The 20,002-nt window shown below is 37.7% G+C and overlaps 1 protein-coding gene across 1 annotated transcript; it reads left to right on the top strand.

Annotated features, from left to right (window-relative positions):
- The first annotated feature begins 455 nt into the window (after positions 1 to 455).
- LOC308393501 (uncharacterized protein) lies at positions 456 to 13,992 on the top strand. The gene is made up of 6 exons (XM_080877307.1): positions 456 to 557; positions 1,337 to 1,421; positions 7,758 to 8,090; positions 8,562 to 8,849; positions 9,164 to 9,313; positions 11,137 to 13,992. The coding sequence occupies exons 2-6, from the start codon at positions 1,346 to 1,348 to the stop codon at positions 13,932 to 13,934; spliced, it is 3,645 nt and encodes a 1,214-aa protein (XP_080733433.1). The 5' UTR covers positions 456 to 557; positions 1,337 to 1,345; the 3' UTR covers positions 13,935 to 13,992.
- The last annotated feature ends 6,010 nt before the right edge of the window (positions 13,993 to 20,002 follow it).

The raw sequence follows: 20,002 nt of genomic DNA, 5'->3' as shown, positions 1-20,002 counted from the left end.
ATTTTTAATATGTTGCTGTTTTGTTTTTGTTTTTTTAATTTGTTGCGCTTTGCACTTCCCAGCCACCGTAGTCCACATTAAACCGCGACCGTCGCCAGGTAACTTGGTTCCCCTTCAGCTGTTCCCTATCAGGTGAACAGGCTGTAACTTCAGGATCAGTCGAGCTGATCGGTGGTGCCTTGAGGAAGACGTCGGCTCGTTATCTGTAAGAGAGGGTTACCAGGCGGAATACTTTGTAAAAAAAAAAAAAAAAAAAAAATTAAATTAGGATAATTTCCTTGTCTGAAGATAATATAATGTTGATACGCGTATGCATTTGCACGAGCTGGAGACCGTTTTTTCCCTGAAGTGAAAATGATGAATCTACGGATTCAACATTTGGAACACGGAGAGTGGAATATGTAAACGTAAACAAATCTAATCGGTCCAGCCGCCAAAGATATGCGGAAGCTCACCTTTTGCAGCAAGTGAGCGGAAACAGTATTTACTCATTACTCTTTCTTTGATTTTGGTCATTGATCGCTGACAGGGAGCTTTCCGAAATACTGGGTTTGCAGGTATGATTCCATACATGTGAATAATGTGCTCTGCTCGGACTTTCGAGGAGAAAAAAAGATTATTTTGATTTAATTTAAAACAAGGACAGTGCTGCCTTTGTCCTGTGGGAGTGGCGCAGGTTACCACACTTGTACTTTTTTGTTCACTTTTTTTTATTATAGAAAGTTGTAAAAAATAAATACAAATACATTAGCATCATATAATCGGACCATTTCGTTTTCATAGCCTGTAAGTTAATTCAGGGACATTTAATTTCGTCACCGAATTCCTGCTGGACTTTCTCTTTTGATTTGGACGTCACGAAATACTGAATTAAGCTTTAAATAATTACGCTTTGTTTTTTAAATAATCCAGATGCTGCACATCTAAAATAAGACACATTTATGTAAAAACACATTTCCATAGAAGTCTGTTTTAATGTAACTGCAAATGAAAGTGAAACTAAGATGAAGCCTGTTCTGCTTCGAAGATGACGGAGTACACAAAGGAAAGCAACAGGTCTTTTTTCGAGCAGTACATTCTGAATAAAATGAACGGAACTATTGCATAATTGGGTTAAAAGATTTGATGGATCCAGCCTGTTATACGTCTTTATTCGGACCGGACCATGTTGTTCACTTCTTAATGTAAAACAGTGACGTCACCTGATTTGTCCTTATGATATCATTACAGTTAGTGGGAACAGGAATACAGTTTAAGTAGTTTATCCATAGCATAGAAGAAAATTATAATAAATAATAAGTATTAAGTGTCTGTCTGTATTCTTTTTTTTCCCCAGACCTGTAGGATGCTTAATCCTTGCTTTGATGTCTTCAGTGTTTTGTACACTTGTATTGTCCTTGGTCTGATATCCTTGTGTCAAGGTAAATTATCCAGTCATTCATTTATATAAATAAAAGATAAATTGTAGATTCATGTTTTGATGCATGCTCAATCATCCAGGTAAGAAAATCCTAAATGTCCAGATAAACAGAATCAACTGTATGTTTACATACAGAAATGAATATTTAAATTTATGTATGATTAAGGGACCATCTCGAGTGTCCACTGTATAAAAATAATCAGTGACTACCATACTGCACAGCCAGACACTGGCCATCTCATAATAGTTTAACTGTACATATCAATAGCACACACCTTCCAAAAACTCATATAATGACATGCTGGGAAAAAAAAGGTTTGCAGGCTGGAAAAACTGACACTGTTTGACTTAAGTATATTTATACAGGTGTTTAGCCAGTATTAAACTTTTGATATAGTTGCTTGGCTTCATGAGTGAATGTGTTAAATCATTTGTAATATTGATACAATAGATAATGATTTGCAAATTACATAAAACAAATATTTTATTTATTATTGAACAAAAGAAAGATTCCATCCATCCTCTGCGTATGTAACTAATGCTCACTGGGTGGCTGGAGCCTGTCCCAACTACCACAGGGCTCGAGGCAGGGTACACCCCGGACAGGTTGCCAGTTTGTCAAAGGGCTAACACAAAAAGACAGACAACCACTACAAAAAACATTATTTATTTTGAATTTGAAAGGTAATCCTGGAAAAGTAAGTATTACTAAAAAGAAACAACTGGAGGAACACTTTGCATTTAATTACATTAACTGGCAACAGGACAGTACATGACTGGGTCTAAGTCATTTTAAGAAAAAATGGACACCGTGTTCTGGACCATCTTGTTATCTCTGATTGTACAGGGCTACATTAGTGCCTATAGAATTGGCATCTTGCACATCTTGGAAAAGCATCATCAGTGGTTAAAGGTAAATACAGATCTTATGCTCCAATCTAGATGACATGTTTTTCAGGGAAGGCCTTACATATTTTATCAAGATAATAGAAAACCACATCTTTTACAACAGCACTGCTTCATAGTAGAATAGAATATAAGTTCTTAACTGACTTGCCTGCAGTTCAGACTTTTCACCAGTTAAAAAACATTTTGCACATTATAAAATGCAAAATCCAACAAAGATGATAGAAGACTGCTAAGTACCTAAAATCCTTTATCAGTCAAGAATGAGACAACATTCTCACCCAAAAGTCCAGCAACTGGTCTCCTCAGATTCCAGATGTTTACAGCTCTGCTACACAGTGGTGAACATGGCCCTATCCCAACATGTTTGAGACGTGTTGCTGTCATCACATACTTAATATTTTTCTTATAATGGTATATTTACACAGCTAAAGCATTTATATATTTTTTCTGGTTTCTACTGTGATGAAATTATTTTGTTTAATTTTTCTGTGTATGTACATTGACAGCAATTTCTCCAGATTCTCTGAATCTTTTTAAAATATCGTGTACTGTACATGATAAGATATTCTAAGTCTCCACAATTTTACGTTGTAAAACATTATCCTACAATTGTTCCACAATTTGTAGACAGTCCTTTTACAGATTGTTGAACTGCACATCTTTACTTTTGAGATACTCTGCCACACTGTGATGCTCTTTTTATACACAGTTATGTTACTGACTTGTTGCCAACTAATCTAATAACTTGAAAAATGTTCTTCCAGATGTTCTTTCTTTTTAATATCACTTACATTTCCAGCCTTGTGTTTCCTTGGTCCAATGTTTTTAAAACGTGTGGCGGCAAACAAATTCAAAATGAACTAATATTTTTCGTCAAATAGTATAATGTCTGAGGTTTACAATATTTTCTATGTTCTATTATGATTAAAATGATTTTCTGTAATTGGCAAATCATTGCATTTTATTTTTAATTACTTTTTAGAGCATGCCCGCTTTTTGGAAGCTGGGTTTGTATATCAGATCATGAAATGTCATGACTAGCAAGTAGTACTAGTATAATTTCATGGTGGCAACACATTTTTTGATATCTCTTAATTCTGATGGTAAGAGCATTAGTATTACAAATCATCTGACACATTAATTCACAAATGTTATAGTATTGAGGGACTATATCAAAGTCTGTTATTTGCTAAATAACCACTGGCTTCGGATGTTATCAGTCAATTTAGAATCTGATTTCTGACACCCATTGAATGGACTTATAATATCTGAAGCAGTTGAAATAACTGTACATATTAAAGATTGAATCAAGCTATGTGAGTTTGTTGAACCTGCAAAATAATAATTCTATTAATAATAATATTTACTGACACATAGTTAAACCATTATGAAAATATTAAAGCATGATGAGATTTTAACTATGAAATCCTCTTCCTTATGGGTGTACACTTGATGGAACAAAATCTATGACCTGGGCCCTATTTCAGGAAGCCGGTTTAGTGCAAACTCTGAGTAAGTACACCCTGAGTTAACGAAAACTCTGGGTTTTCGGTTTCACAAAGCGAGTTCAGATTAATTCTGAGTGAGTTACTATGACGACACACTCCGTGAAGCTAACCTGCCCCCTAGCAGGTTTACTTCAACTAACCCTGACCTTCTCCGCCTCTTTGTCGGAAACCTGACTGTAGGAAGTGTCAGACATGGCGTGCCCCTTCCTTGAAGAGCCAGTAGATGTTGAAGCCCAAATTCTCTGCAGAGCTCTCCGCCAGGAGAGAGTGATTAGAGCGCGTTTGGACATTTTATCATTTCCTGATGATCTTCTGTGTGAACGTTACCGTTTTTCAGCACAATCTATAATTTATTTGAATAACATCCTCAGGCCTAGTATTGCTCATGTGACACATCGCGGACATTCTCTCAGTTCTGTACATATTATTTGTATTGCACTTCGGTTTTTTGCAAACGGGAGCTTTCTGTATAATATTGGTGACGCTGAGCACGTTTCCAAGGCTACCGTCTGTCGGGCAGTCAGGAATGTTACAGTTGCACTGAAACGTCTCCTGTACTCGTTTGTGGTGTTCCCCGGTCACAGACCCACAAGATTTATCAAAGAGGGATGCCACAAAATTGCAGGTATCAGGATGAACAAAACTTAATTCATGATGTGGTGATACTTGAACTACTACTTAAATTTTACATTTATTTTCACGGTTCCCAGGCGTGATTGGCTGTATAGATGGCACTCACATTCCAATCATTGCTCCTTCAGTAAATGAAGGAGACTATGTGAACAGGAAGTCTTTCCACAGCATTAATGTACAGGTACATAGTTCCCTGTAGCATTTCAAACTAACAAATTATTTCATTATAGTAATGGATGCTAATTTGTGTTCTCTGCACTGTGAAGATCATATGTGATGCTGCCAACATTATCACAAATGTGGAAGCCAACTGCTCAGCCTCTGTGAGTGGTGGTGGTGGAGGACCCCCACCTGTCTTTCGGGCCTCCGCTTTTTTTCTGTTGGCTATAACGGGTCACATTTGAGCATACAGGGTAAGCAAATATGTACTTGTAATGTGCTCAGATAATTTCAATAAGTGCTTACAGAAAGAAAATTAATGTAGCCTCTAACTGCAATTGATTTACATGGGACAAACAGACCAAGCACTATGGCTCATAATACAATTACACCTTACCTGTTTGGACTATATTTTTATATTTCATTTTTACTTGCTGCCAGGCACGTTTGGGGCCTGTTGGGTTGCACCTGCGCTCACATCACATCACAAAATAAAATGTATAAAATAAAAAATGAAATATAATAAAATAACGTGTTTAAATTAACACTCACGCATTGACTCTGTCGGCTATGTTTTGCCATGTATGCTCCCTTTCTTTTGCAGCTGTGGCTGTGTTACTTTTTTTCTGCAAAATCAGAATTTCGGCCTCAAGCGCTGTAAAATACATTGACCGCGCCTTCTTTCCCTCCGTCTCCATGGTGACTCGCTTAATCTTTGCTCCACTAATCAGGGCTTTATGTATCCTCGTGCGCGCGCTTAACTTGGGGTTAAAGCAACTCTGCGTTGACTGAACTAATTGTTATCAGCCTTTCTGAAACCGAATATTCTGAGTTGGACAGTTCGGGGTTACTCAACCCTGAGTATCGTTTTTCACTCTGAGTTTTCTAAACCGGCTTCCTGAAATAGGGCCCAGTTTCTCAGATTAAGGATTAAGTCTGGACAGTGCATGTCTGATGAGTTAAAAATGAGTTACTTTTTAGACAGTCAAGGGTTGACATGGATCACGTGACCATAATCACGTGCACCAATGAGTTCCAGAAGTCCAAAAACAATGGTGACACACAAACAGTGGTGGTGCTACATTTACCAACGTAGAAGCTTTACAATTACAGAGGAAAATCCAACAAACTCCAGTTAACCATGGTGATTTGAATCTGAAAGGATCTCCTTCTAGTGGTGTAAAGAAAATGAAAATGAAATTACAAATAACAGTCATTAAAAAATGTACCAAACCCAAAATAAACTAAATATTCTACAATTTAGAGCAAGTAAATAACAATCTTTAATAATCTATAACAATGATGCTAATAATACTACTAATAATAATTTATTAGCACTGTGTGTGGTCAAACATAAACATACACAAACACACACACACACACACATATAATATACTAAAAACATCTTAACAGCCTTCCATATACCATGTACAAATAGTCAAGATCCAAAACAAGCAAGTATTTTTTTTTTCTGGCAGGTTATGAGCAAATTTATTCATAGAAGCAACTTTAGATACTGTATTTATTTTATATCATAGGACTCCCAAAATCTATTTCTGTTTAAAAAACTGCCTTAATGTTTTTTTTTTCTTGTAAAATTTCTCAGTGTACTTTTGTTTCAATTAATTTCATTTCAGTTTTATTTCTACAACAACAGTTGCCTCAAGGTGCATTGTATTAAAAGGTAAAGATAACAATAATACAGAGAGATCAGAGTAAACCCCACCAATGAAATGACCCCCAATCAGCAAGCACTTTGGCAACAGTGGGAAGAAAGAATCCCCTTTTAACAGGCAGAAACCAGGTTCAGGGAGGTAATCAGTAACTAATTACAGATTACTTCCCCCAAAAAGTAATACCGTTAATTTACAGATTACTTATTTTCAAAAGTAATTAATTACTTAGTTACTTAGTTACTTTTTAAAAACACGATTTACAACCTGAATAGGTGATAAAGCGATAGATCTTTCAGCCCAATTTTACTTTTTCTGCATAATTGATCATACAAAATGTAATCAAATGGAAAAGTCCCTTTTAAAAAATAATAAAAAACTAATGAAACAATAAAACTTGTTTTATTACTTTTAATCTTTTAAATTTATGCATCAAGTAAAAATTAAATTATATGCAATATTCTCTGACTTGAAGAAATTAGTTTAACATTTAAACCTATTTTCTGCACATTCCAGCACATAAAATAAAATATTTTTTTTGTGTTTACACTCAGTCTTTCAAATAGATGCAAGTAAAACACAGCAGAAAATAAATAAAATCAAAGACTAGCGGTCCTGTTGCTCTATTTTCACCTGTAAACCAGGAGTAGGGTAGGCGGAGGTTTACCCTGGTGCAGGTGTGTTGCAGCGGTCAGTTGAAGAATCTGCGAGTTTCTCTGTGAGTTTCCCATTACGTGGTAGCGCACTTGGAGCTTGCTTGGAAGTTTAGGGGGGGTTTTCGCTGTAAAAATAAGTTTTCTTCCCACGCACAACGGACACTAATGTTTTTGTCACTTTTTATGGAATCAAACTTAAAATAAGGTCAGTACTTCCACGCTTTAAACGCTGCACAGTCATACTCTCTCCCGCACTCAGTTTATTATCCATTGTTGATCTGTTGTCATGAACGTCGCACTCGCTTACGTCAATGTCATGAGACATTGTCGCAAAAAAAAAATCACGGTTTTAGTAACGCAGTAACACACGCAGTGTTATGTGGATATGTGAATTAATTCTAAACCAAACTTCATTGTCCTGTAAATTAATTCCTATATTTAAACACAAATGTAAATGCAATGTTATGTAAAAGCCTCTACACTAATATGGTTTATGTTGCCACTGTGTGGCTGTAAGTGCAGCCATGACATACTCTCATCTCAAGGTTAAGTTCTTTATTACTTTTCTCACTGGGAATAACACGATGAACTGGCCCCATCTGTGATATTTATATTATTTAATTAATAATATCCATAACTGCTTATGTTATTTTTTTAGACATTCAAAGTTACCACATTAGTTAAGTTCGCCAGTCACTGACTCACTGGAATTATACCAAACTGTTATGTGCTTACAGTAATAACAAGGTTTGTTGTTCATTTCTGTGTGAAATAAAAACAGAAGCCTTTGTTGTCTCAGGTCAGTCAGAGGTGATTGGTCCGAATCAGCCAGTTGCTGCAACCATTGGTAATGACATCATTTTGCCATGTTACCTCTACCCAACCATGGATGCTTCAGACATGACTGTGGAGTGGAGTAGACCTGACCTGGACCTCAGATTAGTCCATGTGTGGCCGGAGAGACCTGAGTTACAAAATCCATCCTACAAGGGCAGAACATCTCTGTTTATTAATGAAATGAAACATGGAGAACTTTCTCTGAAGATCTCCAGAGTAAAACCGTCTGATGAGGGAAAATACAGATGCTTTGTTCCAGACCTGCGTAAAGACTCTAATGTTCAACTTGTTGTTAGTAAGTGGATGTCTAAGTTATTTAGCTTCTTCTATTAAGAACAATTCATTTACTATTAAACATCAGCTAACATTGGCTAACATTAGCCAAAAGAATAGAAAACTCTGAAACTCAGAGTTGATAAGAATTGAACCATGAAGTTACCTGAAAAAGCCAAAATCTGTCTCCATAACACACACCTCAGAGGCTAGTAGCAGAGAGAAAGATAAAGACAATATTTCAATTTCCATGACAATTTTCATGGCAAGCAATTGGTACATATCACAAAAACATTTGTTTATGCTGAGAAATAATCTCTCTATTCTCCAGTATTCTCTGGTAGTAGTGTCCAGTATTACAAATATTACAACAAAGTAAACAAGCCTTATCATTCATTAAGTTACACAACTCATTATCAGTTAGGAAAAGATTGAAGTCAGAACTATGTTCAAAGTCCACCAGCTGTGAAGTGAGACAAGCCTCTTTTTCCAGGTGCCGTCTCCTCACCTGATATCACTTTTCCAGGCCTCAATAAATCCATCAGTAAAGTGGTGTTACAGTGTGAGTCTGCAGGCTGGTATCCAGAGCCTGAGCTGCTGTGGTTGGACGGTGAGGGAAACCTCCTCTCTGCTGGACCTACAGAGACCCTCAGAGGTCCTGATGACCTCTATACTGTCAGCAGCAGAGTGACTGTGGAGAAGAGACACAGCAACAACATCACCTGCAGAGTCCAACAGAGGAACACCAACCAGAGCAGAGAGACACACATACATGTTCCAGGTAAATCGAATGTTTTATTTAATGGTGTGAATTAAATTTTTGTGAATTGGGGGACTGAGGGGGGGGGGGGGGGGGGGGGGGGGGGGGGCGACAACGAGCAATGGCAAGTGCGTAAGAGAGGTGACAGAGGAGGATGCTGGGATGGGGAGAGATGGACGCATATGTTTTGGTGACCCATAAAGGTCTGAGAGAAGAAGTGTTAAAGATATGAATCAAAGAATGATATTGTACTAATATATACAGTGGGGCAAAAAAGTATTTATGTATAATATATATTGTAAACAATGAATTATGAATTGTTTTATTAATTTCAGATGATTTCTTCTTGGTCAGTCCTTCTGGTCCACCCAGTCGTCCAATCAGTAATCCAAATGTCACTGTTGCCTCGGCTGTCAGTGTTGCTGTTGTTCTTCTTCTAATTGGTGCAGTTTTCTTTGTATGGAAGTGGAGAAGAGGCAAATTCAGTAAGTCATTTTTTTTCTCTGAATGATGAATAATTGTTTTAACCTCGTAAATAATAATAATAATTAATATTATTTCTCCTATAATCAATCAATCTATCAAGAAATTATTTTATGTGTTACTTCTAAAAATATTTCTGAGTCCAGTGTGAAAGATTTAAAGGGATCTATTAGCACAAAAATCACCTGAAGAGTAGAATTGTTGTCTTCTGCTCATCATTGTTTATTAGTAGAGAAACTCAAAATCCACCAACATTTCTAGTGTATTGTATTTTTTGGCTGTAAGAATGTATTTTGGCTTGAATGAATGAATGGAATAAAAGAAAAACATATTCAGAAACTGTCACCAACTAGGAACCCACAGGACGCAAACTTTCCCCCCAAAAAATCAATGTACTCCCAGTGCCGGTCCCATATTTCCATACTGGATCTGTTGAGGCTTGGATTAACAACAAGTGTCTCCAGAGCTGTTGATAAACAGGATGCTCATGGAAACAGTGCTACTGTTGGTTAAAGACAAAGGGAGAGGAGGGAGACGGCATGAGAGAGGGAATATTTTAGATATCAGTCTCATGACAACGTGTTATATTGGGGTGATTTGGTACTATGAGGTCATTAGGATAGATGGAGCCAAAAAGTTCAAGAATATAGATGACTACTCATGTGTGGTGTCCAGTGTTGGGAAGGTTACTTTTAAAATGTATTCCACTACAGATTACAGAATACATGCCCCAAACAGTATTTTGTAATATATTCTGTTACGTTACTCAATGAGAGTAACGTAACAGAATACTTTGGATTACTTAATATATTATCATGCTTTTTACAACTACATGCATGTACTATGGCTGTGTGATTTATTACTATTACTGAAGGATACTTGCCATACCAATACCAACTAGATTTTTAAATCTTAATATAAAATGAGTAAGAGTAGGGTGGACATTAGGTAAGACTGGCCTTTTTGGAGTGATCCCGTATATAAAACTATTCCACGCGTATAGAAAACAGGTCTGCGGCTCCGAACCGTAGTAAACGGACCTCTGGCTAATACGTCGGGTTCATGTCGGGCTCGTAGCCGAAAACTAGCTTTACTTTGTTGTCTGGGTCAACTTTGCTAGCGAGAGACAGAGAGAGGCGTTGAAAGGCTGCAGTCGAGTCTTAATAGCTTAGTTACAACTGGGCTACACTGGCCATGAGGCTACATTCTTTAGGGCTGTGCCTGTAACACTCTGCCTATTGCCTTCATATTGAATAAGTTTTTGAACAATCACTTTCAAAAATATTTCTTCAGGTCAGTATGTGGACCGGAAGTAGAGGTGACATGGGCTGGGAGATTGAGACACAGACATTAGAGCCTCTTAATGAATGTTTTGTTTGGTTTCCACGATGTGGAAATACCAAAAATAGAGAGGGCATAGATTAACATATGAAACTGGAAAATACCACCGTGTAATCCATTTATTTCAACAGAGTAACTGTATTCTGAATACCACCTTTTTAAACGGTAACTGTAGCGGAATACAGTTACTCATTTTGTGTATTTTAAATATGTAACGGTGGTACGTGTATTGCGTTACTCCCAAACACTGGTGATGTCTGTAGCTGTTTCTGTGCATCCGCAAGGCAAACAGTTGGTTGTAATCTGTAAATTCACCACTAGATGGCACCAAATCTCAATCACTGCTCATTTATTGAGGTTGCTTCAAATACTTTAATGTGTTATTTATTTATTTTTTCTCACTTTTACCTATTTACAAAAAAACAACAAGAACTTTGTTTCATATTGTTCTTCATCCATTTCTCCTGCTTCTTTTATTTAACAGAAAAAAAGAAGAGTGAGGAGGACGGAGCTGAACAGGCCAGGAAGAAAAACACGATCAGCCCTAAAAACAGTGGGATGCAGGTGGTGGAAGAACAAAGCAAACCACTCATGACAGGAAGAGAAGAAGATGATGATGTGGACAGCAGAGAAGACCAAAGACATGAAGATGAAAGAGAAACCAAACAAGATGAGTTTGTTTTAGAAACAGAACAAATAAAGAAGATAAACAGTCCACAAGAAAGGAGAATAAATCCATCTACTGTTAATGACAAAGAGTCTTTGATTAAGATGGAACACCAAACACAGGATATGACAGGAAGCAAAGAAAAGGGTGATGTGAACAACAGTGGAAAGAAAAAGAGACAAAAGAAAATGGTCATGAAAAAAACCAAAAGGAAACAGAGCAAAGAAGTGGACACTGACAGTTCAGAAACAAAAACATCTGCTGTGACTAAAACTGAGCCTCAGTTTAAAATGAAACAAGAAACACATGAAGAACAGAGCAGGAGAGGAAGACATGAAACACATAATGTGGACATCAGAGAGCAGAGAAATAAAGATGGAGAAACACAACAAAATCAGCATGTGACAGAAACAGTTCAAATAAGGGACACTGACAGGCCAGAAGAAAAGAGAATAAATCCATTAACTGTTAGTGACAAAGAGTCTTTGATTACAGTAGAACAAACACAAGACATGACAGGAAGAGAAGAACAGAAAAAAGAGACACAACAAAATGATCATGATAAAAACCAAAAAACAAAAGAAACTGAGCAAAGGAGCAACACTGACAGTCCAGGAACAAAAACATCTGCTGTGACTGTGAATGAGCCTCAGTTTGAAGAGCAGAGCAGGAGAGGAAGACATGAAACACATAATGTGGACATCAGAGAGCTGAGAAATAAAGATGACATAAAAACACAGAGGACAGGGAGGGACAGGATAAATCAGTTTATTATGATTGAAAAAGTGTCTCAGTCTACAACAGAACAAGAAACAGATGAAGAAAAGGAGATGCCAGGAAGGGGAAAGAAAGCTGAGGTGGCTGAAAGTGAAAGAGAGAAAAAGATGCAAGCAGGAAAAACTGATTTAGGATGTCAGTTTTCACCATTTACAGAAGAACATAAAGAGGAGCCCATGCCATTAGGAGAAGCAAAGTCCTTTAATTTTTCTTTTCATCTGAGCAGTGATCAGGAACCATGGAGAGAAAAAGAGACACAACAGAGAGAGGAAAACCAGAGGAAGCTTCAATCAGAGACACGAAGGGAAAGAGAGAAAGATGAGAGAGAACTGAAAATAAGGAAAGACAATAAAAACCAATATCGCACAAAAGAAAAAACAGAGAGGAAGAATCAAAGAACAAAAAATTGTCTACAAGAAAGACAGGAGGAGGAGCTGATGGAGGTCGACACCCAGAGCAGAAAACCACATGGGGTCTGCACACTGCCAGTCAAGGAAGAGAAAATGCAAGCAAGGAAGCATCAGAATTCCCAAAAGGTAAAAGAGAACAAACAAAATTATCAGTTTATGGACGTTGACAATTTTCCTCACAGTCGATGTACTACAACATCACAATCGTATGAACCCATGCAATGGACCAAAGATCAGCAGATGCTGCCAGTTCAAACAGAACCACAAGAATGTCTGAAAGAAAATGATGAAGATCTGATGGAGGTTGAAGAATATTCAGAAGAACATAAAGAGGAGACCATGCTTCTAGGAGAAGAAAAGTCCTTTAATTTTTCTTTTCATCTGAGCAGTGATCAGGAACCATGGAGAGAAAAAGAGACACAACAAGAGCAGCTTGTAGAAAAAAGACAGATGGAGAGAAATGTGGACATGAAAGAGTCAGACACCAAGAAAAAGAGAGCAGAGGAAAACAGTGGTGAAGTAAACAATCTATATTCTGTGTTTGTGGCACAGAAGGAGACACAGAGAGAAAAACTGGAGGCAGAACCACAGAGAGAGGAAAACCAGAGGAAGCTTCAATCAGAGACACGAAGGGAAAGAAAGAAAGATGAGGGAGAACTGAAAATAAGGAAAGACAATAAAAACCAACCAGAGGAACAGAGGGGTCAGACAGAAAGCATGATTTCATCAGTCCAAGTTCCACTGGATACACATCTGAAAATACAAGGACAAAACCACAAGAAACAACCAGAGGAAACATGTCAACAGAGCCGAGAAAAAATCAGAGAGCAGCCAGAGAAACTGAGAGGAGCAGAGAGGAAAGAAAGAGCTCAGGGAAAGGAGCTGGAGGTTAATGAAGGGCTCAGATCTGAGGAAACAAAGAGGAAAGACAAGGAGAGAGAAAAACTACAACTCCCACATGAAGGAGAGCTGCAGGCGGAGCAACGAGTGAAGGTAAAGGAAAAACAGCAGCTGGAAGAATCTGTCAGTCTCACAGAGAGAGGAGTCTGTGTGGAAGAAAAACAGGAGGAGCCGCCGATGCAACGAACATGTGATTTTGATCAAAAGAATATCCAGAGTAGACATCGTCCAAATGCACTGAAACTGAATGAGGTCTGCACACTACCAGTCAAGAAACAGAAAGTTGAGGAAGAAAGAAGACCACGCAAGCATCAGAATTTTAAAAAGCCAAAAAAGTATGTGAAAAAACAAAATGATGATCATATGAATGTTCATGATGCAGCTCACAGTCAATATGCTGCAACATCACAATCGTATGAACCCATGCAATGGACCAAAGATCAGCAGAAGCTGCCAGTTCAAACAGAATCACAAGAATGTCTGAAAGAAAACGATGAAGATCTGCAGGATCAGATGGAGGTGGATTAACATTCAGGAACAAAAGAGCAGCTTGTTTTAGTTAAAACTCAAAACCTCTGCTGCAAAGAGAAAGTCAATTTGAAGGTTATGTGACTTGGAAATATTGAACTTTAAAATTAATTTATTTCATGTTGGCATTTTATTGAATAAATATATCTGCTAATGCATCAAAACACATTTAAAGATAATATGTCTTCTGTTCATATCATATTCTTCAGTTCTGCATTTACTCTGTGATTTTCCCTCCACATTTTACCTTTGAAAACTATTTACTTTGCCTTGTTTGGTATCATTCTTTTTAGCACAACCTCATGTGTCTGAATTTACAGTTATGTTTTCATTTTGGCATACTGTATTAACACAATTGATCTAAAATCAGACAAAAACATAAGATCTGAGTAGAAAAAGTTATTCTTTTACTGTAACAGCAACAAACATGTTTAATGAATCATATTTCATAACTTTAAATCCAAGTCTAAATTGTCAATTTTAAAATCATGTGCACAAGTTTTGCAAACAAGAAAGTTATTTGCGTCCATTTACCTTTTACCTTGATTTTGTAAATAACCATTTCAAACTATTTACAGAACAAGCAGCTGTTCCGCATCAATAAGATGCCACAAAAATTATTTGTGCCACTCCAAAAACATAATTTCTGTCCACTATAAAGGAGAACATCACAGCCTGATACCTGCAGGTCTGACAGCAGCAGGTGTATCACTCCTGTTTCTACCTGGAGACAGCAGTCGCCTCATTGTTCTGACACACAACACAAAACTATCCACAACACTACACACTAACTACACAAGACAACACATTAACTACACACTGCAAACATGCTAAATGTCACAAATCTCTCACATCTCAAAACTCGCTCTTTCTCTTTTTCTGCTGTCTTTCTCTCTCTCTCTCTCTCTCTCTCTCTCGCCATCACTCCTAAAACTTGCCCTGTTTTTCTTTCTCTCTCTCATAAGCAGAGAGGTCTCGCTGTGCTGTCCTTAGACAGTAAACATGACGAAACTATTGAGGAAAAAACACCGCGTATATATTGTTTATCATGACTCTGGTTTTACGTGGCCTATCAACACAATTTATAAACTGGTATATATCACCTTGTTGCTTTGTCTTTAAGTGGTCATGTGATTGGCTCACCACGACTACTTTATTCTTCCTCAGTCAAACAGCAGCACTCATGCGATTGTTTTGCCCCCTTAGCTCCAGGTGTTGTGCTAGACAGTGATCATGATTATCATCCGCGGGAGCGCGCGCAGCTGCTTAAAGCTGTAGCGCCCAGATTACTTACAGCTACTTCCGTGCAACTGATATAAGATGCGGTAAGCTGAAGAAAGCTTCAACTATCTGTTTATTGAAAAATAGTAACGGACCGCATTTCCTTGTTAGTAACTGTAACGGCGTTGTAACAATAGGAATAGTAATTAGTTAGATTACTCGTTACTGAAAAAAGTAACGCCGTTACTTGTAACGCCGTTACTAGTAACGCCGTTACTTGTAACGCCGTTATTCCCATCACTGATTATAATGCCATCATTCTATATGTCACTGTAATTAAATTACAGTAAAGTCACAAACAAGATCTGCAAAGCTGAATTGTAGCATCCCAGCTCTCTCAGCTGGGATGCTATATATAAATAAAATTGTATTGTATGTGCTCTCAGCAGCAGAGAGCTGCAACAGCAGACCAGCAACCACAAAAGTACAATGATAAAACACCAAAGAATGATTGACTCCCCCCCCCCCCCCCCCCTTTTATTATACTTGTATTATAAACAACTTGCCAGTGGGCCCTTAAAGTGGACATAAGAAAAAGAATAATTTACATAACAAAGTCCTTCTCTCAAAAACGGGCATAGATGTAACACTGTCTGTGAAGCTGGATTTAGCACCATCTTGTGCTAGAACAGAACGCTATGTCAGTGGTTTGGTTGGTTGCTGGTAATAGACTTGCATTAGTTTGTGTTAGCTAACTAGTAACAGAACCAATAACTCAGGGGGAAATAAGGCCGCTAAAGCTAAAATTCAGTTTAATGGGGTCACTTTATTGTTGCCTGTAGCTGAAACAATGAGTTTTATGTTAAGAAGTCATGGATATGGCCCTCTTTCACTCTCTGTCACTGAAGTAGTAAATGGTTCCTCGTTGTTTGACTAGCCTCTATTTCTAATAAACAGTTCTTTATTTGTCCACTTCAATCTAATCAAATAAATACAATTTAAAAGAAAAATAATTCAGAAAATTTCTAAGACATATAGAACTTAATTTTCCATTTAGCTTATTGTTTGCTTGGTTGTTACTTGTTAAGATTGCTTATATTTTTTTCTGTTTGGTTGCAACTTAATATTTTAAATTATTCTTCAGATTTCTTTAAACCCTAATATTGTGCATGCATGTTAATGTACTCATCCTTTCTATATATTTTATGAAGGTTTTTCAAAGTTGTTCTTTGGTCCTTCGCTGCCTTTTTTCTTTTTTACAAATTTTTAGTCTGATAGTTGTATCTGAGAGAGGAATATTTTTTCAAGCTCTGTTTGAACCTTGCAAATTAAATTGAAATTTGTTTAGGCGAGTGTTGATGGATTATGCATGGGTGTGTAACTTTTCTCAGCTGCTTCGACAGAGTTTTGTGGAATTATTTCTTTGGGTATGTGTGACAAGACTGAGGATGGTGCCTTCCTTAAAACGTAACACTGGAAGACGTGGCATCTACACTACTACCCAAATTCCATAAATGTAAGTTTTTCCTAGTGGTGGGTGGATCGTTCCAAATATTGATAGTATCGATACCAAGTCGGCATCGGATCGATACTAGTCTGGTGAGAGCGATTCTTTACTTTGAGTACTGCTCTTTCAAAACGCTGTGCTTTCGGCAAAGACGAAACAGCCAGATCGCTGGACTCACCGCTCCTGTGTCAGCGAAGAGCAGGAACACTTTGCTCCCTCTCCCCCACTCTTATGTTTCGGTGTTGCGCTGACACTCACATGACTTAGACACTTTGGGGGTTGTTAAGTTGTTTACATATTAATTATATTTTTACCAGTTGTTTTTATTGTTGAGAATTTTAATTGTAATTTTTGTATTATAGTTTATCAACAGTATTTGTATTAATTTCTTCACTGGTTTGAGTGCACTTAAAATTTTTCAAAAAAAAAAAAAAAAAGACCGCCACCACGGCAGACCCGATGGCTTTTTCATGCTTCGCAGCATCATTTATTCTTACAATAATCACACAGTCGCTGTAACAGTACATTCAACGGCTGCAGCTCTCCTGCTGCCAGTACACATCAACACCAAAAACAACAACAGCACAAGCAGAGAACAGGTTTTAAGGCGGCGAGGCATGATTGTAGATGCCGTGAAGGTAAGTCCATCTCACCTGCAGCAACATCGCAGACCACGACCTGCCACAATAATAAAGCATTTTTTTATTTAATTATAAATAAATTATTTCTCCTAATTATGTCTTGGGTTTTAACTATTTAATAATAAAAAAGGAAACATCACAAAAAACACTTTTTTAGTGTTTTATTTAGCAATTCAATGACGCATCTGTCGTATTTATTGAAAAGTATCAGTATCGGAATTGCTGATACTGGCCCGTATTTACTTGGTATCAGATCAATACCAAAATATGCAGTATCGCACACCACTAGTTTTTCCTACTTGATATTAAATTTTTGTTTTTGTTTGTAAAATTGTTTAAAAGGAAAAGAGTACATGCTCTCACAGTTACCCCCAATATAAAAAGAGGGATATTTTGGTGATAGAGTTTTTATATACATCTCTGCACTGAAAACTTTTTTTTTCTTTCTGAGTGGACCTAAAGAAACTAAATGGATATGTTCTAGCTTGTCAGGTCATTCCATTAAGTAGAAATTCTGCGTATTTTAAAGTTATACTCTGTTATAATTTCCATATGTATTGCTTTTAACAGTGTTCTGTAAATCCTTTGTGAGTGATTCCTGCATCTTTCAACATGTACGCATCTTAAAATTACAGCGATGGATACAATACATTGTTGGCCTTCTGCTGGGCGGTTTGAGAGCAATACATTATTAGTAAGACTACCGTTAAGTCTTCGACATAATATATTTAACAAATTGTACCATGCTTAATTATTTATCAAATTTAAAACATATAAACTGTTAAACATATAAATGTTGCATGCCTGCAAATAGCTTTTCCTTGCACACATTGAGGAATCTACACTTGTTTCAGTTGACTCATCTTTAAATTGCATTAGCAATGGATTGAGGTTTAAGGATTTTAAGCCTCCAAGCCCAAATTTATTGCAATAATAGAAAGCATTGTTGTCTGTTATAATTGTGTTAACAAAGTCAATAATAAGCGTAATGGGACGTCACTTCCCCAGGATTCTGTGGAAAATGGAGGACAAACAATGTGGAGTAAGAGTCAGATCTTCACAGAGGAAACAATTTTTAAATTCAAATGGTAAATGGCCTGTATAGCATCTTACTAGTCCCTAAGGACTCCAAAGCACTTTACACATCCAGTCATCCACACACACTGGTGATGGCAAGCTACATTGTAGCCACAGCTGCCCTGGGGCGCACTGACAGAGGCAAGGCTGCCGGACACTGGCGCCCTCTGACCACCACTAGTAGGTAACGGGTGAAGTGTCTTGCCCAAGGACACAACGAACAAGACTGTCCAAGGTTCGAACCGGCAACCTTCCGATTACAAGGCGAACTCCAAACTCTTGAGCCATGATCACCCCATTCAAAGTTCAATTCAAAGTCATTCTATCATTAACTCAGTTACTTATTACTCCTCATGCAACAGAAGTACCTAGGCTGCTTTTCCCCCAGATTCTTTGGGACATGAATCAACAGTGCACCCGTGTCAAACAAGCAGTCCTCACACAGTCCTCATTTAGAGAGTGGTCTATCGACCTTAATGCTGCAGCTAACAGGTGGATCTTCTAGTTTCAGTTCAGCTAGCCAACCATGAACCACTTGCATCATAGAGTGAAAGTTGACAGTCTATTCTTGTTTCTCGTTCTTTTTTGTTTGATAACACTCATTGCTGTAACTATATACAAGAGGTGAGGGAAGGAAAGGGGGTCCAAGGCTCCATGGGGAATGGTGAGGGGAATTCGACACACGATCCTCTTCTGCCATGCTCCACTTCACTCCACTCTTGCGATTCACACTTGCACTCAACTAATGCAGGGACCGGGAACAAGGACAGGACCAGGGAATCTAGATAAGACAGACGAGACAATCGTAACTAGAAAAAACACAAAGGCAACACAGTTTTAGAGCCAGGGAAGACTAACGAGAGTAATGTACCAGCAACAAGAAGGACTGAATCACTGTCTTAAATTGTGGCTGGGAGAGGCAGGTTAGTGAGCCACAGGTGAGCAATCTCTTGCAGGTGTGTTGGCTAAAAGCGGAGCCCACAGTGAGCTCTGTCCAGGGGCCCGTTCTTCGTACGTCGCTTACTACATCCAAGATCAAATGACACATCCAAGACCAAATCATCGCGCTAACCGTGAGCTCGCTAATCCGGTTCTCCGAACACACCTGCTGTTGACGATTAGTACAGCTGGATGAAGTAATGTGAGATCACTGGGTGTAGTAAAAGGGGCTACGCATCGATAGTAGAAACATTGATCGGCAACCCTCTGATTGGTCGGTGAAAGAACTCCTGAGTGAGGGATTTCAGGAGTTTCAGAGTTTAATCAGAACGCGGCTGCAAAAGCAAAGAGAGAGGGCTGGCAGAAAGTTGCTGACAAATTAAACTCGTAAGTAATTTAATAATAACAATAATAATGGAGTGGATTGATATAGCGCTTTTCAAGGCACCCAAAGCGCATGACAATACCACTATTCAGTCACTTTATTATTTATTTATAGATTTATTATATTACACTATATTATCCAATATTATATTACATTATATTATATTGTTATATTATATCTCCTTTCACATTAGAGCCACAACAGGACCCACTAGAACATGGGAACAAGTAAAAGTGAAATATAAGAATATTCTACAGAATGGTAATATTTATCACTTATATTGCTTTTCGTCTCTTGG

The sequence above is a fragment of the Rhamphochromis sp. 'chilingali' genome (genome assembly GCF_963969265.1).
Source record: "Rhamphochromis sp. 'chilingali' genome assembly, chromosome: 1".
Lineage (NCBI taxonomy): Eukaryota > Metazoa > Chordata > Actinopteri > Cichliformes > Cichlidae > Rhamphochromis > Rhamphochromis sp. 'chilingali'.
This window is presented reverse-complemented; position numbering and strand designations above follow the sequence as displayed.